This window comes from Trichoderma ghanense (assembly GCF_004382785.1).
Source record: "Trichoderma ghanense strain CCMA-1212 chromosome Unknown scaffold_4, whole genome shotgun sequence".
Taxonomy (NCBI): Eukaryota; Fungi; Ascomycota; class Sordariomycetes; order Hypocreales; family Hypocreaceae; genus Trichoderma; species Trichoderma ghanense.
In genome coordinates this window covers 233,665-254,714 of record NW_027395667.1, presented here as the reverse complement: position 1 = coordinate 254,714, position 21,050 = coordinate 233,665, and the positions used below count along the sequence as shown (strand labels likewise).

The window sequence follows — 21,050 nt, the reverse complement described above, 5'->3', positions numbered from 1 at the left end:
CAGTTCTTCCCAATAGGCAATATCAAACTTTCAACATAGAGCTGACAACACACTGAAGCTTAGCTAGCGCATCTCTCATCGAAATGAAGATCTTTAGTCCATCGGGAAAGGCACGACTTGGCATAGAGTTGCTGGTCAGTATCTGATCCGTGCTAGCAACAAACTCACGTCAAGCTCGTCATGGGATCCTTTTCGTGAAGGGCAAAACAGCAAGAAAAACAAGGCACAGGGTTCCAACATGAACGGAGCCAACTCGCTCATTCCAGAGTTTATCTGGGACTACTGAAGTCTACATGACAGGTCAGCTCAGATCTCACTTGAGGATAAGCAGCCACAAAGGTAGTATTCGCAGACTATATGCAGTACTTTATCCGCGACCGACTGCTAGACAATCTCCTGCCTCTTTGGTTATAGATGTTGTTGATGCTATTCGCAAAGAGACGTTGCATGGTATTGGGTAAATGACTTACATGGGTAGACACGATGGACTTCAGGAGCTTAAAAGCCCGACGAGATCGCTCCTTTGCTGGGGTAGCTTGTTAATCCAGTCGCCATTCCTCTCACTGCCTCCCTGATTCAACGGTCCCTACTCTCCAGCCATGTCTCCTCGAACAGACCGTCGGCGATCTGGCCTCCTCGCCTTGGGCCTCGTTGCCGCGAGCCCCCTGGCTTCCGCCGGACCCTGTGACATCTACTCATCTGGCGGCACGCCTTGTGTTGCTGCTCACAGCACCACGCGCGCCTTGTACGGAGCATATTCGGGCCCTCTGTATCAGGTATCACGAGGCTCTGATGGTGCCACGACCAACATTGCGACGCTCTCCGCCGGCGGCGTCGCCAATGCCGCTGCCCAAGACTCGTTCTGCGCCGGCACGACCTGTCTCATCACCATCATTTATGACCAGTCCGGCCACGGCAACCACCTCACCCAGGCTCCTCCTGGCGGTGCCGCAAGCGGTCCTCAGCCCAACGGCTATGACAACCTGGCCAGCGCGGTTGGAGCCCCCGTCCGGCTGAACGGCCAGAAGGCGTACGGCGTCTTCATTGCCCCCTTCACCGGATACCGCAACAACAGCCCGAATGGCACGGCCACGGGCGACCAGCCACAGGGCATGTATGCCATCTTTGACGGCACGCACTACAACACCGGCTGCTGCTTCGACTACGGCAACGCCGAGACCAACAGCCTTGACACGGGCAACGGCCACATGGAGGCCATCTACTTTGGCACCGGCGACGGCTCCGGGCGCGGGACCGGTTCCGGCAGCGGCCCCTGGATCATGGCAGATCTCGAGAATGGGCTCTTCTCGGGATACGACCCCATCAACAACCCCGCTGACCCGACAATCAACTTCCGATTCGTCACTGCCGTCGTCAAGGGAGAACCGGGTCAGTGGGCGATCCGCGGCGGTGATGCCACTTCTGGCACCCTCTCGACCTTCTACAGCGGCCAGCGGCCAGCAAACGGCTACAACCCCATGAGCAAAGAAGGCGCCATCATTCTGGGCATCGGCGGCGACAACAGCAACCATGCCCAGGGCACCTTTTACGAAGGCGTCATGACGTCGGGGTATCCGTCCGACAGCACGGAGAACGCGGTCCAGGCCAACCTCGTCGCCGCCAAGTACGTCTACGACACTTCGCTGATGACCAGCGGCCCGGCTCTGAGCGTTGGCTCCTCCATCTCCCTGAGAGCGACGACATCATGCTGCACAAACCGCTACATCGCACACACCGACGCCACCGTCAACACCCAAGTTGTTTCGTCGTCGAGCAGCACCGCCCTGAAGCAACAAGCCAGCTGGACCGTCCGCACAGGTCTCGGAAACAGCGCTTGTTTCTCGTTTGAGTCAAACGACAGCCCTGGAAGCTTCATCCGCCACTCCAACTACCAGCTCATGGTCAACGCCAACGACGGCAGCAAGCTTTTCCACGAAGACGCCACCTTTTGTCCGCAGGCCGGCCTCAACGGCCAGGGCAATTCGTTCCGCTCTTGGAGCTATCCTACGCGCTATTGGCGTCACTACAACTCGCTGGGCTATATCGCGGCGAATGGTGGAGAGCACGACTTTGACACTACTACCTTGTTTAACGATGATGTGAGCTTTGTGGTCAGCGCCGGCTTTGCGTAGATGGTTATGATGACGGTGTAAGCGTTGCTGCGAGTATTGGCTTGTCTAGAACAGCTGCTTTTCGTTGTTGTGTATATTCACCAGCTTCTATGACTGAAAGAGAAACAATACCCGTTTGGTCGTCAAAAGTAGATAGAAAATATATATACTCTGTGATTGATGATCCCGTGTAAACCACTCCACCGCTCAACATGGATATTTCTCCAAGTGAATAGTGTCCTGAACCGCATCAAATGAGACCCACCACTAGTTCTGAGCATAAGACTGCCAAGCTCAAATCAAACCAGGCCATTGGGTTCCCCGTGACCCACGAGGGTGGTGAGTCGCTGATTATATGCAGATATATCAACTACGGATTGGATTTTTATCTATTCTATTGATGGGTGAGTTTGACGTCGTGACTCCTGTTGTATGAATACTTGCTCTGATACGTCGTTCAAAGAGTGGAAGGTCGGCGAAATGCCAGGTTGTTGAATGCCGCAATCTGCCGTTTCATACACCTCTCGTTGTAACTCAGCCTTGGTAACAGACTTGAGTCTGTTAGCAAATCTGGAAACCAATCTACTTTAATCAATCTCACATGCTCTCCCAGCTAGGAACTCGTAGTTGCCCTTACATGTAAGCTGATTGGGTACACATAGCTTCCTTTGATATCCTGTGTGTAAGAGACGCTACATCATAGGGCGGTTTCCATAAATTCTCTCACACTTCAACCTTGTAACAGACACTCAGCCATAATCGGAAACAAGTGAGCTCGGCGCCCAATCACCGTCAGGGCAGGCTTTGAAAAGAAGACTAGTCACACCTCCAACGGGCCCCATAGAACGTTCGAAATCTCGTATTATGCAGGTGGCTTCTGTCCATATACCGGATTTGGCACGTCGTAATCCAAATCAGCTCAAGCCACAAACCAACTTACTTCTCTATCTGCCCACCTACCTACTTTTTAAACCAACGTGCTATTGGTGACTTATCAGGCGACTTATAGATAACGTGAGTAAGCTGTTAGATAAAACACTAAACGGTTTATGAAATGGAAAGTCTCACAACCTTAGCAGGATAGGTAGTTACAGTTATCCCCGCGCTATCTGTCTTTTCTCTAGGCTTCTCTTTAGAGAGTATAAGGGACACAGTCGTCAAAGATCAATGCGTTTGGAATATTGCAAGCATCAGATGTCAGTGTATGAGGGATCAGCGAGAGATCAGTGAAAGAGAAGTGTGGTTGGACGAGTGAGAGATCATTGCTTGGACGACGGTGAAAGCCCACAGCCGGTATTGCGTCAAAGCCTCAAAATACTTGAGAGGTATGACTGTCGAAGACATGGCTGCCGGGGATATCTATTGGTTTGGGTCTGGAGCTCGCAAAGCTATGCGAAGCGGCTGTAGAGTTGAGACCAATATGGATTCTTATGGCACAGGGGAAGAAAGGCTCTCACACGGGATGCCTCCCAGACTACGCGATACCCGGGGCTGTAAGTCTGGGAATTGTTCATGTGCGGAGCAAGCGGACTTGTCATCACGTGTCATTATTTAACGTAGCATGAGAGGCAGCTAGGGTTCTCCATGTTTTTACCCTCAGTTTAGACCAGTCCTGTCTTCCGGGTCGTAGACGCGAGACGGGAGAGCTGTTGTCAGTTCTCTCGCCGATGGGCTTTCGGGCTACATCACGTCACCCTGTTGCCTTGTCGTACTGACCCAGCCAATCAACGGATAACAATTCAACACAGCTTTAGATCTTGGACTCATTCCTTCTCATGCCGCCCATCGCCATTTCTTGCCGTCGTAGTACTTCTTGGCCTGGCGCTCTTTGTCCCAACACTCCCACCGATCCTTGTTCCACAACTTGTACGCTTTCATTTCGGCATCTCACTCCCAGTCGTTGTCATCTGGCATATTGGACGACGAGGCCTTATCCTTGCCTTTCTCCCGTCTACCTTGCTCCTTTCATCTCGGCGAAATTTCTTCGGGTAGCTCGTTGGAGGACTGTTTGGATTCCTGCTCCTTTTGGAGTGAACGCGGGAGCTTCCCGTGTCTGTGCCTGACCTGACGCTCGATGTAAAGCTGGTGACCAAGCTTGTTTGCTGGTCGGCCGCACCGAGTGATACAGAGTCCTGGCTTTCGCCTTGCTGGTTATCGTTGAGATAGGTCGGGAGATCAGCATTTCCGTTTTCGGGGATCAATCCGTCCGAATCTTGACAAAATGATGGAAGAGCTATGGTACTGTGGCTGTTTTGTGATTCCGGGAGCTCTTGACAACCGAAAAATTCATTGGGACTCAAGGCGGTATCTTGCACTGCTTCCGTGCTTGTGAGAGTGTCTTCTTCCACGGGTGGTATGTCTCCTCGCGCTCTCGCATTCGCCACCTGGATGAACCTATCGCGATATTATTTTGCCAGATCTCTTACATTCCTCAAGGCGCCAGCACCCCAAAGGAAGCCTTCCCGACTATCCATTAAAAGATGAGCACTGATTTGGGCCATGTGATACTCCGTGTCACGGGTCACGTGTCGCAGCACCTGACCTGACCATACAGGTCACGGCATCCACGTTCACGCTTTAGCAGTTAGTCTTAGTTCTTGCATCACACTTTCATTCAGTCGCACACGTACTTCGTTGTTTGTTGACAACTCAGAGTCCAGTGCCCTGATTGTTTGTTTCGATCCCACGTTCCCTGATAATACTGGAATAATAAATAGGCGAGGAGGATAATACACTATCGAATGGCCAAGTTCTGTTTCGTACCTTAAGTACTAGATCTCTTGTTGACTGACTTCATGTTGGATCACTGCCGATATGCCGTTGGGGTTGCAAAACTATAAGCGGGAGGCTGCCCTCAACTGTGTCTGTGATGAGCATTCCGCATCTGGTACTGACATAGACATGCATGTTGGCGGAGGGCGAGTTCATGACGGCTCTTCGCCATTAATCATGAGAAACAGTGAGCTCCAATGGCCGCGGCCAAGTCGTGTCAGTCGTAGGACAACGACGAGGTGCTTTGGCGGAAAGGGGGCCAGCATGTCGGTTTCCCACCTTGGCGCGTCAGTATGCGTCAAGGCCCATCGGATACAATAGGAATAAAGATGCGACATCTTTCGCATTCCGCTCTTGCGCCGCATCGTCACGATGTAGAACGCGAGCCTGGGCGTAGTCTGCAGCCCAATTCAAATATTGCGAGTGTCGGATATTTAGCTATGTCGTTGGGCTGATGAAATTTTCCATAGAGGCAGCAGATGACAGCGTGTACTCTCTGGAATAGACAAAGCAACTTCTGATCGAAGATTAAAACTTGTCTCGTGGCTACCCTCGAGAGTTCGATGTTGTGGGAGGTTTCACAAGACATGTGATTAACTCCGCCGTGATAGTTACAGAACCCTAATTATGGCCGGGGAAAGCACGCGCAAATCAAAGTCGACACATTAAACAAGTTGAGATGGAGAGATCAGGCATCGCATTAAAAGGCCATGGTCACCTCAGTTCATGAAGGCTGAAGACGTTTTAGGGTATCGCGGTAGGGGGAAACAGCAGACAATTTCCGGTAGTCTCATCTGGAGATGATAGAGAAAACAGCACAGGCATTCCTCGAGGACTCAACGGCGAAGTCATGTCTACGACTTTGAGGGATGCAAACAGCCATTGCACGACTGCAAAATATACCCGTAGCTTCGGTTCCGAATCCTGTTGAGCAGACATCGGAGTTCTACGCTTACAAGTAAAACACTTTTTGAGGTATTGCTCCTCTTCAGAGTGTGTGGCCCATCATATGTGACTTTCTACCTCCTTCTTTCTATTTCGCTCGATTGTTATCCAGCGACAACCGCAAAAACATCCATGCCGTACTATTCTTCGGACTCGAATTCGCCCGGCTTACAGGACTAGGCATCTGAACCACACTGCACTGGTTCAGAGCCCAAATGATAGTCAACATCGAGTAGTGTCTTGATACAATTGTTCAAACTGGAACTCAAAATTCAGAAACGTCGGGCGGAAATGAAAGGGCATCAACATGATGACATCTTGCATGGCTTAGCCTCGCTCAATAGGCACAGCCTCTGCGAAAGCCTTGCTCCGTATGACTGTTTGTTACCCAACTGTTTCGGCTGGTTGGGGGATGAGAAGTACTTTACCGTACGCTAGCTTGGTATGGGTCAAGAAGTAGACCATATCCGTTATGCTGCCACGTCACAGTGCGCCAGTCCGACCCTTGAGCGTTATGCTCCGATTCTGTAACTGCAACTTATAGAAATAGCCGACCACCCCAGACAAGGGTCTCGAAGACTTGGAATTTGCTGTGTCGACTCAATTTGGGCAGAGCTACTACTTCTTCATCTCCATCGATGCATGACTGGCGACTGAAAAGACGTCAATTGGCCGCCCCTGAACGAAAACAATGAGCACAAAATCCTCAGAACAGGCAGACCACAGCAGCGGGAACAAGCCACGGACACGGCAGAGAACTTACAAACCCGCGCCAGTCCTCGAGGTACCGGATATAGAAGAAAATGCGTCTGAGAGGAAACGGATTCTCAATGTGTTGGCGCAGCGAAGATACAGTTAGTACCACCTTGTTCTGCAAGAAATGGTATGCCACATGGACTTACACGCAGAGCGCAGGGGAGAAAAAGCGAATACGACGGCAGAAAGAGAGAAACAAAGACGAGACCAAGGACAACAGCAATAACATCCCAGCTGAATCATCGAGCCAGACCAATGATGGAGAAAACGACGTCGAGGCTGTCCCAGCATCAGACCAATGCCCCATCTCTGGCAGTCTGGTTGAGACAGAGACATCCGTTTCAGCGGGATGGGTAGCCAGCATATTCAACAGCTGTAGCGACGCATCGATGCCGTTGCTGTTTCATGACACCTTGCACACATCAGACTTCTCGTCCGCAGCAATAACAGACGAAAGCTCAGCAGACGAAGGCTTCCTCTTCAGCAACACAGCAAGACTAGACGACGCCCACCTAACAGACATTCTACCCGCAAACCTCGGCCCGTCACCCCCGTGGGACAGCAGCACGTCCCCGCCCTCCTCCTCAGACGGCAGCTTCGCCGACAGCTACCTCCTCCCCGTCCACGAGCTGACCCTCCTGCGGGCCATCACGCGCATCGCAGAGCGCATCGGCTGCCCCCAGCAAATCTGGGATCTCGAGGCCGTCTCCCCCTTCACGCAGGGCACCGCCGCGCCCGCCGAGCAGCTGCCCGCCGCGTGGAAGCCCACGGCCTCGCAGCTCCTCGTGCCGCACCACCCGCTGCTGGATTTCCTGCCGTGGCCTCAGGTCCGCGATAGGATGATTAGCATCTTTTCGATGCCCGAGGCCATGAGGCCGCCTCATGCGGCGGGGCCGCTGGCGTTGGTCAATTTTGCGTATGACTTTGAGGATAATGCGGAGGGCGTGAGGGTCTATGGGGGGGATCCGTACGATGCCAGTAGCTGGGAGGTGGGACAGGTCTTGTTTGAGCGGTGGTGGTTCATCTTTGATCGGGATGTGATTGAGGTGAGCAACCGCTGGCGTCGACTGAGGGGAGCACCGCCGCTAGTGTTGAAGGGGACGTCAGGTTAGAAAGTGTGCCTCAAGCTGTTCAGATTCTAAACTTTGCTCATGGCGTTGCCTGTCATTCAGGGGCGGATGTCGATGGCGAGGAAGAGGGTTAGGTTCGTGTGATCACTTTGCGAGACTGAGGAGATGCTGCCAGTATGGTCGAGATGCGAGCTCCCAGCCGAGGTGTTTTACAACAAGAAGCTAAGCTAGTGGAATGAAGCACTTGAATGTGCTTTGTGTGAGACATGGCTGATAGACATCAAGATAAAGATGAAACCCGGATGAGCGGGTGCCTGCATCTGGTTTCACGATAGGTGGACAACAAACGTGCTTGTAAGACTCAAGTCGGACAACACTGGAGACACATGCATCTACGCAACTCCCCGGCGAGTTGCCGTGTCAAAAGCAGGCCATTCGGTGGATTTTGTCGGTGGATTTCGGAGTTGCATGGCGGATGCCTTGGCTTACATGCGGCAAGGAGCGTTGCATAGGATGCCTGATGATTGAGCTCCTACTAGCTCCTCGTAGGTAGCGATGCCAAAGTAGATGAGGTCTACTGATGCTTAAGTCAGAACAAAAGCCAAGGTCCGGCTGTCGTGAGCTGTGAGCGTGTACAGTATGCATGGGGACGGAAGAGGCAGATATTGCGAGGTTGAGGCGTTAAATGCTGCCGGTTACTGGTGTTTGACGTACTGTGTGTGGCAGAACTACGTATCCCACGTTGACCTGATCTTCCCGTCGGTGAAGAAGCCGTTCCGAATACGACAGCTTTATCCAGCGGTTATCCTGATCAACTCCACCGCCAATTGAGTCTCTGGAATGATCTAAATCGGACCCCGACTAATTAACACCCCAAGTACAAAGTCTATCTCAGCACTTGGGAGTCACAAGACGCTGACAACAGTTTGAGAACCACAGTGTGCTCGCTTGATGAGCACGGAGCCAAAGGATGGGGAACTGGAGCGGGTCAGATCCATGATCCTGTCAGACGGAGTTGGTGCAGAGCAAAAGTACCGGGTACCTCCCACATGCGAGTTTTCCAAGGGCGGGGGAGGGGTCGCTCAACAATTTGGGGGAAATCACAAGCCATTCACTCACTTACACTGATCGAGAATTTGAGTGCTGAAGTAGAGCTCGTCTCGCGCATTCGAGAAAACGTGCTTATCTGTCCGGTTGTACGTATATCTCGGATTCAGGCTGGCAGCAGTAATACATAATGCAATCGGGTAATGAATCCATCGTGGGACTCGGAGTTGGCCCCCCATGTCCATGTCCGGAGTACGGAATACTCCGAAGAAAGCAGACAACCCGGAGCTTGTCCCCAAGCTGCGTCTTCCCATCTCATCAGCCGGCGTCATGGATGGTCAGCATTTCATTCCTTGAAATTATGACTCTAAGAGTTCCTTTACACAGCATGATTGAGTACTCCTTCAACCTGTATTTGCACCGGGACAACAAGCAGTTGTTCCAACGGCGACGATTGCTCGCCCTGTTTTGTTGTACTTGGAACCTGCAGCTTCGTGGAGGTCCCATCCCCCGTTTTGCGGGTGGCGGGGTTCTGGGTACCAAGCGCTGTACCAGCAATGCTCGCACTCTGCAGGTACCTTATCCCAACCTTTGGTACTAGTACCTACTGCACCCTACCTCGTACATGCGCAACAGGCCTGCGTCCAGCACCCTTGCCATCAGCAACCGCTGCGGCAAATGCACGCACAGTTACACGCTGTAGACCCTTCTCGAAACTGCACAACAACGAGCGGCCTCTATCCACTTCCTTCTCCCGTAAACAGCACATGCCAGCGTGAGGCACTTACATGCAGTCCCTGTTGTGCTAGGCCTAGCGGTACCTCAAGTCCGTCTTAGTGCCTCGTACCCTGCAAGTACCCATCAACTGGCCATCCCCAATCGGGCGGGCGGTGACCACGCCTCAGCCAATCACAGCCCCGCCATCTTTCGGAGAGTCGCATCTGTCATTCTTCATTGTTCCGGCATCCAAATTTCGGCCATTCAGCATTTTGTTCTTTTTACTTTGCTCTTCTCTGCTCTTCCCTCACCTCTTCTTTCACACCGTGTCTCTCCTCTCTGCTATATTTTCATCCAATATAGCACTTTTACCGTCTCCCTCTCAATTTCTTTCCCTGCTCCCTTGCACTCTGCATTCCCTCGATTGCTCTCCTGTGAGAGACTCGATCCTCGACAGACTTGCGACCCGCAGCTCGGCGGACTGTCGGAGGCGTTGGTCGATCCATTAGCCTGGCCCTGCGAGGAGAATTGCGACGCTCTGTTTCGACTTTTGCGCTTTGGCAACTTGATTCCTTTGTTTTTCTTTACCTTTAGGCTGGGTTGCCGATTCACCGTCTTCTTCCTGTTTGTGGTAGGTTGATTCCGTTGTCCCCAACCATTCCATCTCCGACTCTTCCCCTACTGACATCTCCACCCGGCATCAGAAGAAAGACATCTCTTGCGCATGAGCAATTAAGTTGACCCTTCGAGATCCTCCTACCAATCGAATTGCTCTCTTCATCACCCGTCGCCCACCATGCATATCAGAGAGCTGGTAGCCGACACGCAGAAGTCCGGGGCTCCGTCCTTCTCCTTCGAGTACTTCCCGCCCAAGACCGCCCAGGGTGTTCAGAACCTCTACGACCGCATGGACCGCATGAACAATTTTGGTCCCAAGTTCATCGACATCACATGGGGAGCCGGCGGTGGCATCGCAGAGCTCACCTGCGAGATGGTCGTCCAGGCCCAGGCCGTCTATGGCCTCGAGACCTGCATGCACCTCACCTGCACCGACATGGGCCTCGAAAAAGTCAACGACGCCCTGCAGAAGGCGTACAAGGCCGGCTGCACCAACATTCTTGCCCTTCGCGGCGATCCTCCCCGTGACCAGACCTCGTGGAAGGCCGCAGACGGAAACTTCCAGTACGCTCGCGATCTCGTCAAGCACATTCGCGACACGTACGGCGACCACTTTGACATTGGCGTTGCTGGCTATCCCGAGGGCTGCGACGACAACAAGGACGAGGATCAGCTGCTCGACCACCTTAAGGAGAAGGTCGACATGGGCGCCGGCTTCATCGTCACCCAGATGTTCTACGACGCCGACAACTTCATCCGGTGGGTCGGCAAGGTCCGCGAACGAGGCATCACCGTCCCCATCCTGCCCGGCATCATGCCCATTGCCACGTATGCCAGTTTCCTCCGTCGTGCCAAGCACATGCAGTGCAGAATCCCCCCCGACTGGATGACCAAGCTCGAGCCCGTCAAGAACGACGACGTAGCTGTGCGTGAGATTGGCAAGACGCTGGTCGCCGACCTGTGCCGGAAGCTCCTCGCCAACGGCATTCACCATCTTCACTTCTACACCATGAACCTCGCCCAAGCCACCCGCATGGTCCTCGACGAGCTCAACTGGACCCCTTCGCCCGAGCGTCCCCTCAAGCAGGCCCTCCCCTGGAAGCAGTCCAAGGGCTTTGGCCGACGCGACGAGGACGTGCGTCCCATCTTCTGGCGCAACCGCAACAAGTCGTATGTCATTCGCACCCAGGACTGGGACGAGTTCCCCAACGGTCGATGGGGTGACTCTCGGTCTCCTGCCTTCGGAGAGCTCGATGCTTACGGCATTGGCTTGACCGGCACCAACGAGTCCAACCGCAAGAAATGGGGCGAGCCCCAGTCCGTCCAGGACATTGCCACCACCTTCGTCCAGTACCTCGAGAAGAAGATTGAGACGCTGCCGTGGAGCGAGTCCGCCCTCGCCGCCGAAGCCGACCCCATCAAGGACGACCTTGTTGCCCTCAACAAGCGCGGCCTCCTGACCATCAACTCGCAGCCCGCCGTCGACGGCGCCAAGTCCAACCACCCCGTCCACGGCTGGGGCCCTTCCAATGGCTACGTCTACCAGAAGGCGTACCTCGAGCTGCTCATGCCGCCCTACCTGCTGGAGGAGATGATCCGCCGCCTCGACGACTTCCCCAACCTGACCTACTACGCCGTGACCAAGAACGGCGAGCTCAAGTCCAATGCTCCCTCTGACGGGCCCAACGCCGTCACCTGGGGTGTATTCCCCGGCAAGGAGATTGTCCAGCCCACTATTGTTGAGTCTGTCAGCTTCCTGGCCTGGAGGGACGAGGCCTTCCGCCTGGGTGTCGACTGGGCCCATTGTTTCGACGCCGGCACCCCCAGCCGCGCTCTTATCGAGGACATCATGAACAACTGGTACCTCGTTAACATTGGTACGTTTTCCTCTTCACTCACCATCTATTCCTCTCTATTCTCTTTCAGAAAACTAACCGTGAGATGTAGTGAACAATGACTTCCGCGAGAACAACACCATCTTCGCCCTGCTCGAGGGCCTCGAAGTCAAGGACCTTGCCGTCCCCGCCTCTGGCAACGCCTAATCGGACTCTTCACCCTGCATTTTTGGCTTTTGATCATCGTTTCGGCGCTTTTTAAACGCGGCGTTTTTTTTTTTAACTCGGTGTCTTTTTCAACAAAAAGTTCACACCGAGACTTTCTCATTTTGAATCAACAGGGGATGTGATTTATACTCCCCGGGCGGCGGGCGCAACGGGAACAGTGGACAAGGGGAAAAAAAAAAGAAAAAAGGAAAATCTGGTTTAAAATTTGGCATGGGAAAAAAAGAGCCCGGTTCTAACATTGGAATGATTGCATATATTATATCTCAACGATACCCCCGCCTGCGGACAATTTGTTTTGCTTTTTTTTTTTTTTTTTTTTTTTTTTTTTTTGGTCTTTTAGTTTACGAAGCTAGATAGAAGTTCTGGAGCGAGATGAAGGAGAGTTGAAGCAGCCTGAGGTTGGGAGGAAAGAAGGAAGCAGAACGAGGATCAAGGCAATGAAAGAGAAGACATGGGTGACTGACTTGTTGGAGAAGTTGTGGGTGAATGACCTGATGGAAGCACGATACTGAGTATATAGGTGTACGGTGTTGTTGTAAGACTCAAGGCAGTATACAGTATATCGTGCCTATATACTCAATCTAACACGATGTCCAAAACGAATATATGGCCTATTAAACCTCCCTACCTTCACTGCTGTTTGTTCCCGTAAGCAGAACTTGAAACAATCTAGTGTCCGCTTGTAAGAAGCCGTTTACTGAAAACATCTAGCGTAGACATTCGTCGTAGCAATTTATGCTTGTCCAGCTTCCCTTCTCAAATCTGAATGATCAAAGAATCATCAACATTCCGTATCCACAATGTTTTTACAATGTCTTCTATACAGTACTCACGACAATCAGACCACTTTCTCGCCTTTTGTCTCCGATTTTTTTTCAAAGCCTCCTCCCTTCTTCCTTGCTTTCATTGCCCCCATATTCATCCTCATTCAACCCATTCTCCCTCTTCCTCCTCACCAACATCATAATCCATATCAACCTGCCGCTGCTCCCGCATATGCTCCCCCGGCGAGCCAGCATCCACAGCCCCCTCATCGTCATTCATACCCGCCATGGCATCGCCATCTTCCTCGGCATCCTCGTTCTTCTTGGAGGATCCGACGGGCGGCAGCGGGGTGCTGACCCAGGAGAGGTCGAGCGTGCCGCCGACACCGGGCAATTCTTTCCCGTGCAGGCTGTAGTAGAACTTTTCGGCAGTCTTGCGGTCTTGGAAGGATACGTACGTGACGGAAGGCGTTGTTTCCACAGACTCGAATTCGCCCAGGTTCTGGATTCAAGTTTTAGCAATCAGTCCCGCATCTCTCCTCTTCCACAGGAGGACTTTGTTTGAGAACTTACCAAGAGGAAATGCCTAAGAGCCTCATCCTTGTCCGCAGGCGTAAAGTCGACGCCGGTGACGGCCAGCTTCCTCGGCCGGTTATCCAGCGAATACTGCGCATAGGCGGCATGTCTTCCCGCCTGGCCTCTAAACGAGCCGCGGCCCCGAGGCGCAAACCCTCGATCGCTGCCCCGGCCACGCCCTCTGTATCCTCGGCCCCGTGAGCTGAAGCCGCTTCCGTCCTCTGCCGCGTCGGGGTCGATGCCGAGAATCTTAGCCTCCTGCTCCAACGCGGCCAGCTGAGCACGTAGCATCTCCGTCGATGATGATGACCCAGAGGCGTTGGCGTCTCCCGCCGCGCCACTCTTCTCTGCTAGCCTGGCCTTAAGCCTCTCGCTTTCAGCTCTGTGCCTCGCGAGTAGTTCCTGCTGCTTCTTCTCCAATTCTTGACGCTGTCGCTCTAGCTCTAGTCGCTTGGCCTCCTTCTCCTCGTACTGCTTCTGTGCTTCCTCTTGCTTCCTCTGAAACTCTTCCATGTCGACATCATCCTCGTGCTCTGCAGGTGCAGCAGATCCATCGCTGTTCAGGTTAGATAGCACGCCATTTCCACTTCCCGATGCCGCCGAAGGGGTTACCTTGGCGCCCTCTTCTTTGTACCAAAATACCTTGACGAACCGGTTATCAAAGATGACTTTGGGCGACCGGTATGCCGCATTCGCCGACGCCCACTTGTCGTACTTGACAATCGCCAGGTGCTTGTACGGCTGCATCGAAACCTCGACGATTTCACCAAACTGCGAAAAGAATGCGCGGACCTGGTCTTCGTCAAAGTTCTCCTCGGGAATGTTTTCGACAACGATGGTGCTCTTGGTACGATCGTTGACGGGGCCCTCTGCCGAAAAGGGGGCTCGCGCTCCCCCCTTCTTGCCGCCGCGGCCTCCACGACCAGCACGACCGCCTCGGCCTCGGCCACGGCCCATCATGTCCATGGGGAACGAGTAAGGGTTTGCGCCCATTCCAATCGCAGCGTTGCTGGGGTCATACTCTAGAGGAAAAGTGAGCGTTAGCCTGAATGCTTTCAAGATTTTGGGTCCCAAGGTTTTCTGCAATACGTACCTTCGACTCCGGGAAAGATGGGAGGAACATAGACAGAGTTTCCATGATCATACATGCACTGGTTTCCGCGAGAGCAGTATCCCTTAGTATCAAATTCACGGCAGCGCCCTCTCCGCCGTTGCGAGTTTCTCCCACCTGCTGGAGGCATCTGTGCCATGAATTCGGCCATGCCAGGGTACGGAATGCCCATGGCCTGCATCTGCATGATCGTCTCGAGGGCGCTCTTCGGGTCAAAATGCTTCATGCCGGGCATCGAGTCCACCGACACGTAGCCGCCCATCGCCGAGTCGTCTGCCCTCCCATGGTTCGAGCCTCGTCGGGGCTGCTTGTGGTGTCTGCCATACGCTGCGTGCCCGTCGTATCCGCCGTCGTCGTGTAGCCCTCGTTTCCGCGACGGCTGGTGCGGCGCACCGCTGTATGTGCTCGAGGACGTGGCCGGCGGAGGAGCTGGAGCGCCAATGGCACTGGCGACGGGCTTCGGAGGCGGTGGAGCACCCGGTCGATATGACTTGTACGCGATCGCTTGGAAGACGTCGTCTAGGAAGGTCTTTGGATCTGTAGCACACGAGAGCAAAGAGAATCAGATGTCAGCGAGCCATTTCGTTCATAGGTTGGTTGGCTAGCACCGCAAGCGCGTCTCGCCCAAAGCTTCAACGAACCTTCCGTCAAGAAATCGGGAATCTCAGCTTCGCAAAGCTTCCGCACCGACTCGGCGTCGCCATCGTGTTTCAGCAGAGCAATGACATAGTCGGCAAGCACATCGGAGTCCGCATCCGATCTGCAGAGAGAGAGAGAGAGAGGAGAGGTCAGCTTGATGGCAAGAGCAGGATGAGTTTCCAGAGGAGCGGCGCGTCCTCCATTGCGGGCAGACAAACGTGTTTTCGATGCGCTTGACGATCCAAGTCTTCAACAGCGGCGCATCTTCTTCCGGGAACAGCATCGTTCCAGCAGGTTAGAATTAGAAAGCGGATAGAACGAGAAGATGGAGAGAAGTAGTCGGACGAAAAGTGATGATCAATGAACCCTGAAGAATATCATGTACGAGGAATTGGACGAGATGGGCGCGTTGGGCGCTAGAAAAAGCTCGAGAGACAATCGATTCAAGCTCCTCGGAACTTCATCTGAAAGCGAGAGAGGGAGAAGAAGGAGAAGAAGTGAGAAGGGAAGAGGCTGAAGCTCGGATTTTGTGCACTTCCAGGTCGGAACTTGGCACAAAGCTCAAGGCAAGGCTGCGCCTGACGATGGCCGATGGAAGGTGCCGCTCAGTGGCTTTTAAAGTGGGGGTCCGCCACTTGACAAGCTTTTGCTGCCGACAAGCTTCGACTGCTTGCTCTCTGACTGGCCAAACAGCTCCCTAAGAACGTGGAAGTGAGTATCTATATTCCAAATTGCAACTTTACTGACGGTAGAATGGCTTCACTTTGTATTACAGAAGAAAAATGGACGCAAGTGACATCGCGTTGTGCCTCCATTCATTGACTGCCGATCATGTTTCCACCTTCTTCTAGAGCATGTCGAGCTGTCACGTACAAGAGGCTAACCTATACGACGGCTGTATCTGTCGAAAAGGTTGGGTTGACGTCTATACAAAAATCCAGACTAAGAAAAGGGCATCAACTCAAAGAGAATTTGTTACTATTATAGTTATATCACAAGGTGAACATTCACGATAGCATGAAAAAAAAAAAATAGTTGAAGTCTCATAAATTTCATTCATTCTTCCCCTGGCATAACTACATGCATGATAAGCCGCCAAGCCGGACCTTCCTTGATTATGGTCTCAGCCTAGTATCCACGGCGTTTCCCTTATTTTTTCTGTACGGGTATTTTTTTCCTTCTTGTCAACCGTCCTTCGACTTCAGATTAGCGGGGCGGCGAGCCCTTCAAGATGCGAGCAGTGACTCTTGATCTTCGCTAACAGCTGGCTGACATGTTGTGCCCATCTCGACACGAATGGTGATTCTATCGGCGAATAAGGGAGCCGTTTACAGCTTGTCATAGTACTGAGGAAAATGTTAGCATCAAACGTCAACATGGACGAGAGAGGAATAAAACTTACGTTCTCAACACCGGGAACCTCAACCTTGATACCCTTGCGCTTACGCATCTCAGTGACGATAGCACCGACCTTGGAGGTGGGGTCGAGGGGAGAGCCACCGGGCAGGACCTGGTAGTGGTCGAAGACGGACTGGGGGAAGGCCTGGCCGGAGGTGGCTTGACGCAGATCGGCGTTGAAGCCGAAGGACTCCAGGACGGGCAGGTAGGCCTTGATGTTGAACAGAGGAGTGCCGGGACGCTGCTCCTCGTTGAAGACGTGACCACGACGGCGGGTCAGGACACCGTAGACACCACCCATGGCAGTCTCGGGGACCTGAATCTCGACCAGGAAGATGGGCTCCTGCAGAGCAGGTTCAGCCAGCAGAGTAGAGGCGTACAGGACACGACGAGCAGTGGGGATGATCTGGCCACCACCACGGTGGATAGCATCAGCGTGCAGAGTAACATCGAGGATGTTGAAGCGGATGGCGCGCATGGGCTCCTCGGCAATGGGACCCTCACGGGTGGCCCACTGGAAACCAGAGACGACGGAGTCCTTGATTTCGTTGAGGTACTGGACGGCCTTGGTCTGGTCGACCAGCAGGTTGGCACCGGTGCCGTCGGGACCGAAGGTCCAGATCTTTCGGGCGTCGGTGACATCCCAGCCGAAGTCGTCAGCCAGGACACGGGCACGGGCCTTGAAATCGTCACGGGGGGCGATCTTGCCGCTCTCGATGGCGTTGGCGAGCTCCTCGTCCATGGGCTCAGCAACCATGTAGAGACGGTTGTGCTTGTTGGGGGACTTGGACAGGGCAGTGATGCTGGACTTGGCCTGGACGGTCTCACGGTACTGGACAACGGGGTCGGAGATGATGAGGGGAACACCGGCGTGGTCGTTCTCGAGGTCGTTCAAGCAAATCTCGAGATGCAGCTCACCGGCACCGGCAACGACGTGCTCGCCGGACTCGGAGGTGGAGATGAGGACGCAAGGGTCGGACTTGGACAGACGCTTGAGACCCTCGACCAGCTTGGGCAGGTCCTGGGCGTTCTTGACCTGGACGGAGCGTCGGACGACGGGCGAGACGGAGAACTTCATGACCTTGAGGTTGTGGGCGGTCTCGCTGGTGGTGAGGGTACCGGACTTGAGCAGGAACTGGTCGATACCGACCAGACCGACAATGTTACCGGCAGGCATGTCGTCGATGGGCTCGACCTTGCCGCCCATCATGAGGACGGTACGCTGGATGGCCTTGATGAAGAGATCATCCTTCTTGCCGGGGGTGTAGTTGGGGCCCTGGATGCGGACCTTGAGGCCGGAGCGGACGATACCGGAGAAGACACGACCGAAGGCGTAGAAGCGGCCCTTGTCGGAGGTGGGCACCATCTTGGACACGTAGAGCATGAGAGGTCCCTTAGGGTCACAGTCACGGATACCAATGGCGGCCTCGTCGTCCATGGGACCCTCGTACAGGGTCTCGACACGGTACCTCTGGGCAGTGACGGGAGAAGGCAGGTGGAGGATCATCATCTCCAGCAGGGAGTCGGCAGCGGGCAGGAAAGTGCGCATGACGGCCTTGAGCAGCTGCTTGCCCTCCTTGGAACGGTCATCGGGGGTGAGGGTGAGGTTGAGCTTCTCGAGCAGGGTGGTGATCTCGTCCTTCTTGAAGTTCATGACGGCGGAGAAGATCTTGAAGATGGGGTCGAGGATGAACTGGTTGAAGGCACGCTCGAGCTGCTTGCCCTCGTAGGTGCCGTTCTTGGTCCACTTCTTGGTGTGGGGGTTGAAGTAGTTGTCGCCCCAGAGACGCTCCATCATCTTGTTCTTGTCAACACCAAACTTCTTGGCGTAGCGGACGGCGAACTGGCGGACGGTGAAGGCCCAGCCGTGCAGACCGGAACCGAAGGCGACGGTTCCCTTGTAGGGGTAGACCTGGAGGTCGCCGAGGGACTTGTCGAGGTAGGTGGAGATGATGACGTTGACGGACTCGATGGTACGAGAGAAGGACTGGTACAGGTCCTCCTTGGAGATCTGAAGCTCGAGAAGAGCACGGTCGACCTTGTTGATGATGACAACAGGCTTGATGCGCTCACCGAGAGCCTGTCGGAGCACGGTCTCGGTCTGGACGCAGACACCCTCGACGGTGTCGACGACGACGAGGGCACCGTCGGTGACACGGAGAGCGGCAGTGACCTCGGAGGAGAAGTCAACGTGACCGGGGGAGTCGATCAGGTTGATCAGGAAGTCACGGCCGTCGGTCTTCTGGCCGACAATGTCCTTGATGTCCTCCTCGTCCTCGAGCTGGCCGAACAGGGAGATGGCAGTGGACTTGATGGTGATACCACGCTCCTGCTCGTCGGCACGAGTATCTGTTGCTCGGGCCTCACCGGCCTTGGCAGTGGAAATGATACCAGCCTTGGCCAGCAGAGAGTCGGTCAGGGTGGACTTGCCGTGATCGACGTGGGCAATGACGGACATGTTTCGGACATTGGTGGGCTTGTCCATCAGCGCCCGGATCTCGTCGACTGTGAAGCTATCATGGGGGAGCCGGCGGTCAGCAACATGGTCATGGCAAGAGACATAGGCACCGAGGGATAGGTGAGAGAGGAGTAGTGAGCAAGGGTTGAAGCTCAAATCTCAGCTACCCATCATGATCGCAAGAGTAACAGCATCTGTGGGCAGACGAAAAAAAAAAAAAAAATTCGGCCTCAAGCCCCATAGGTGAAAAAAGCGACTCGAGACAAGAGTGTCTTCGAGGCTAGACACAGCACCATGCCACACACAGGGGAAGGACACGATGATGAAGCCCAGTGACAAGAGGATCAAATGGCCAAGACAAGCAACAGAAGAACAACTTACTTCACCATCTTGGCGGTATTGCGGCTCGGAGCCTGCCTGGTAAAACTTGAGGGTGGTTTTTGGTGGTGTAGGAGGAAGAAAAAGAGAAAAAGAGCAAAGCGGGGTTGAAGAATTTGACCCCGCGCTTTATGCTCAAGTGGTTACTAAAAAGCTGCTGCTGCGTCAGCACAAAGCTCGAGCCTATAGTAACAAAAAGACCTTGGGAAAGGTATAAAACAGCCCAGTGGCAAAGGGGGAGCAAAGCAACTCACTTCTGCAGGAGAACAGCGAATCGATCACTGTTGCACTAACAAGAAGAAAAAGTAAGAAAAAAAGGCACACTTTTTTTTCTTCTCTCTGAGGGGGAGGGAAAACCACGAGGGAAAAAAGAGGGTGGGCTGCGATTTTTATCAATGGGGAGGGGGGCAGGCAAGAAAAAAAAAAAAAAAAATTCCACTGGCAGATTTGGGCGCTTGGCTGTTGGGTGGACACGCCCGGGCTTTAGGTGAGGCACTCAGTGGCTCAGGTATGACTGGCACGGGCAGCTCCTCCTGGGCTGTGCCAAAGTCTGTCAACGGTTCAATGTGTGCCAATGGAAATTCATTGATAAAAATGACTAAATAATAATGATTTCTCTAATTGATGCGGCAGGCGACAGTTCTGCCTTTCTTGCTACCAATCCTTGTCTGGTGGAGGGACAAAAGAAACACCACCCACCAACCCAGAGGCCCATAACCTGCAAATCCTGACGCAAAAAGAGCTCCATGCCAGCGCCAGAAGAACCCACACACTGCTCCAACAGGGCTAGGGCTGCCCATCTCAAACAGCTGCCGCTAGTCCTGTAGTGATGGGGAACGAAAGAGCCGAGCAAAGCAAGGAAGGAATATTGAAAAAGCTCGCTCGCAAAAAGAAGTGGAGGGCTCAGAAGCCCTCACGGTGATACGGGGGCCTAAAACCCGTTGGTCTCGTTCGATGGGGACATGCAATGCCTGGAAGCGGAAGCTGGGAACTCGGGCCAGCCGGGCTTATCAGTTGTGTACGAGTACTGTACTGTATTACCCAGGGATACCGAGTGCTTGAGCATCTGCTGTCTCTTGGATTGATTCCTGTTGCCTTTCCACCATGGCAGTTGCCTGTCCTCAGGCAGGTGGTAGCAGAACAAGGACCAAGCATTCTACCCGTATCCTCCATCGTTAATCAGCAGCTCGTCCGCACAGCTCCTCGCAGCTCCTCTCAGCTCCTCCAAACCATCCTCTCTGCCCAATTTTCACACAAAGGTATCAATAACATCACAAATTAGCAATAACTCGTAAACCACCGTAAACTCGCCACCGCAACTCCAGCCTTTTGTCATCATCGACGCAACGATCCTCCGTCCAAAAAGCAGCAACAGAAAAAAAAAAAAAAAAAAAAAAGTAGCAAATTGATCCGCAGCAAAAGAAAATAGAGGGGCTCACAACAACGAGGGGCAGAAAAGCGGGACCTCTTTGCTATGCAACCTCTCATGCTGTCAGTTGCTGCTCTCTGATTGGTCGCTTCTGCTTTTGCGCCGCTCAAGCCGGATTCGAGGCATGCCGGGATGGTAATATTACGGCAAAGGCTCGAAGAGGCTCTATGAAGCTTACACTAAGTAATGTACTATAGA

The 21,050-nt window shown here is 53.6% G+C and overlaps 6 protein-coding genes across 6 annotated transcripts; 4 read left to right on the top strand and 2 right to left on the bottom strand.

The window, feature by feature from the left end:
* Nucleotides 1-599: 599 nt before the first annotated feature.
* On the top strand, nucleotides 600-2,132 carry CCMA1212_004250 (putative alpha-L-arabinofuranosidase B; the record flags this gene model as incomplete). Its single annotated transcript, XM_073701565.1, has 1 exon — nucleotides 600-2,132. The coding sequence occupies one exon, from the start codon at nucleotides 600-602 to the stop codon at nucleotides 2,130-2,132; it is 1,533 nt and encodes a 510-aa protein (XP_073559457.1).
* Nucleotides 2,133-6,658: 4,526 nt separating this feature from the next.
* CCMA1212_004249 (uncharacterized protein) lies at nucleotides 6,659-7,696 on the top strand (the record flags this gene model as incomplete). The annotated part of the gene is made up of 1 exon (XM_073701564.1): nucleotides 6,659-7,696. One exon carries the CDS (start codon nucleotides 6,659-6,661, stop codon nucleotides 7,694-7,696), a length of 1,038 nt encoding a protein of 345 aa, XP_073559857.1.
* A 2,518-nt stretch (nucleotides 7,697-10,214) lies between these two features.
* Nucleotides 10,215-12,078, top strand: CCMA1212_004248 (Methylenetetrahydrofolate reductase 1; the record flags this gene model as incomplete). The annotated part of the gene is made up of 2 exons (XM_073701563.1): nucleotides 10,215-11,913; nucleotides 11,984-12,078. The coding sequence occupies 2 exons, from the start codon at nucleotides 10,215-10,217 to the stop codon at nucleotides 12,076-12,078; spliced, it is 1,794 nt and encodes a 597-aa protein (XP_073559856.1).
* Nucleotides 12,079-13,023: 945 nt separating this feature from the next.
* Nucleotides 13,024-15,472, bottom strand: CCMA1212_004247 (uncharacterized protein; the record flags this gene model as incomplete). Its single annotated transcript, XM_073701562.1, has 5 exons — nucleotides 13,024-13,365; nucleotides 13,437-14,461; nucleotides 14,533-15,087; nucleotides 15,192-15,310; nucleotides 15,408-15,472. The coding sequence occupies 5 exons, from the start codon at nucleotides 15,470-15,472 to the stop codon at nucleotides 13,024-13,026; spliced, it is 2,106 nt and encodes a 701-aa protein (XP_073559859.1).
* Nucleotides 15,473-16,420: 948 nt separating this feature from the next.
* Nucleotides 16,421-19,165, top strand: CCMA1212_004246 (uncharacterized protein; the record flags this gene model as incomplete). The annotated part of the gene is made up of 2 exons (XM_073701561.1): nucleotides 16,421-16,429; nucleotides 16,577-19,165. The coding sequence occupies 2 exons, from the start codon at nucleotides 16,421-16,423 to the stop codon at nucleotides 19,163-19,165; spliced, it is 2,598 nt and encodes an 865-aa protein (XP_073559858.1).
* On the bottom strand, nucleotides 16,518-19,434 carry CCMA1212_004245 (uncharacterized protein; the record flags this gene model as incomplete). The annotated part of the gene is made up of 3 exons (XM_073701560.1): nucleotides 16,518-16,535; nucleotides 16,592-19,100; nucleotides 19,427-19,434. The coding sequence occupies 3 exons, from the start codon at nucleotides 19,432-19,434 to the stop codon at nucleotides 16,518-16,520; spliced, it is 2,535 nt and encodes an 844-aa protein (XP_073559861.1).
* Between the last annotated feature and the right edge of the window lie 1,616 nt (nucleotides 19,435-21,050).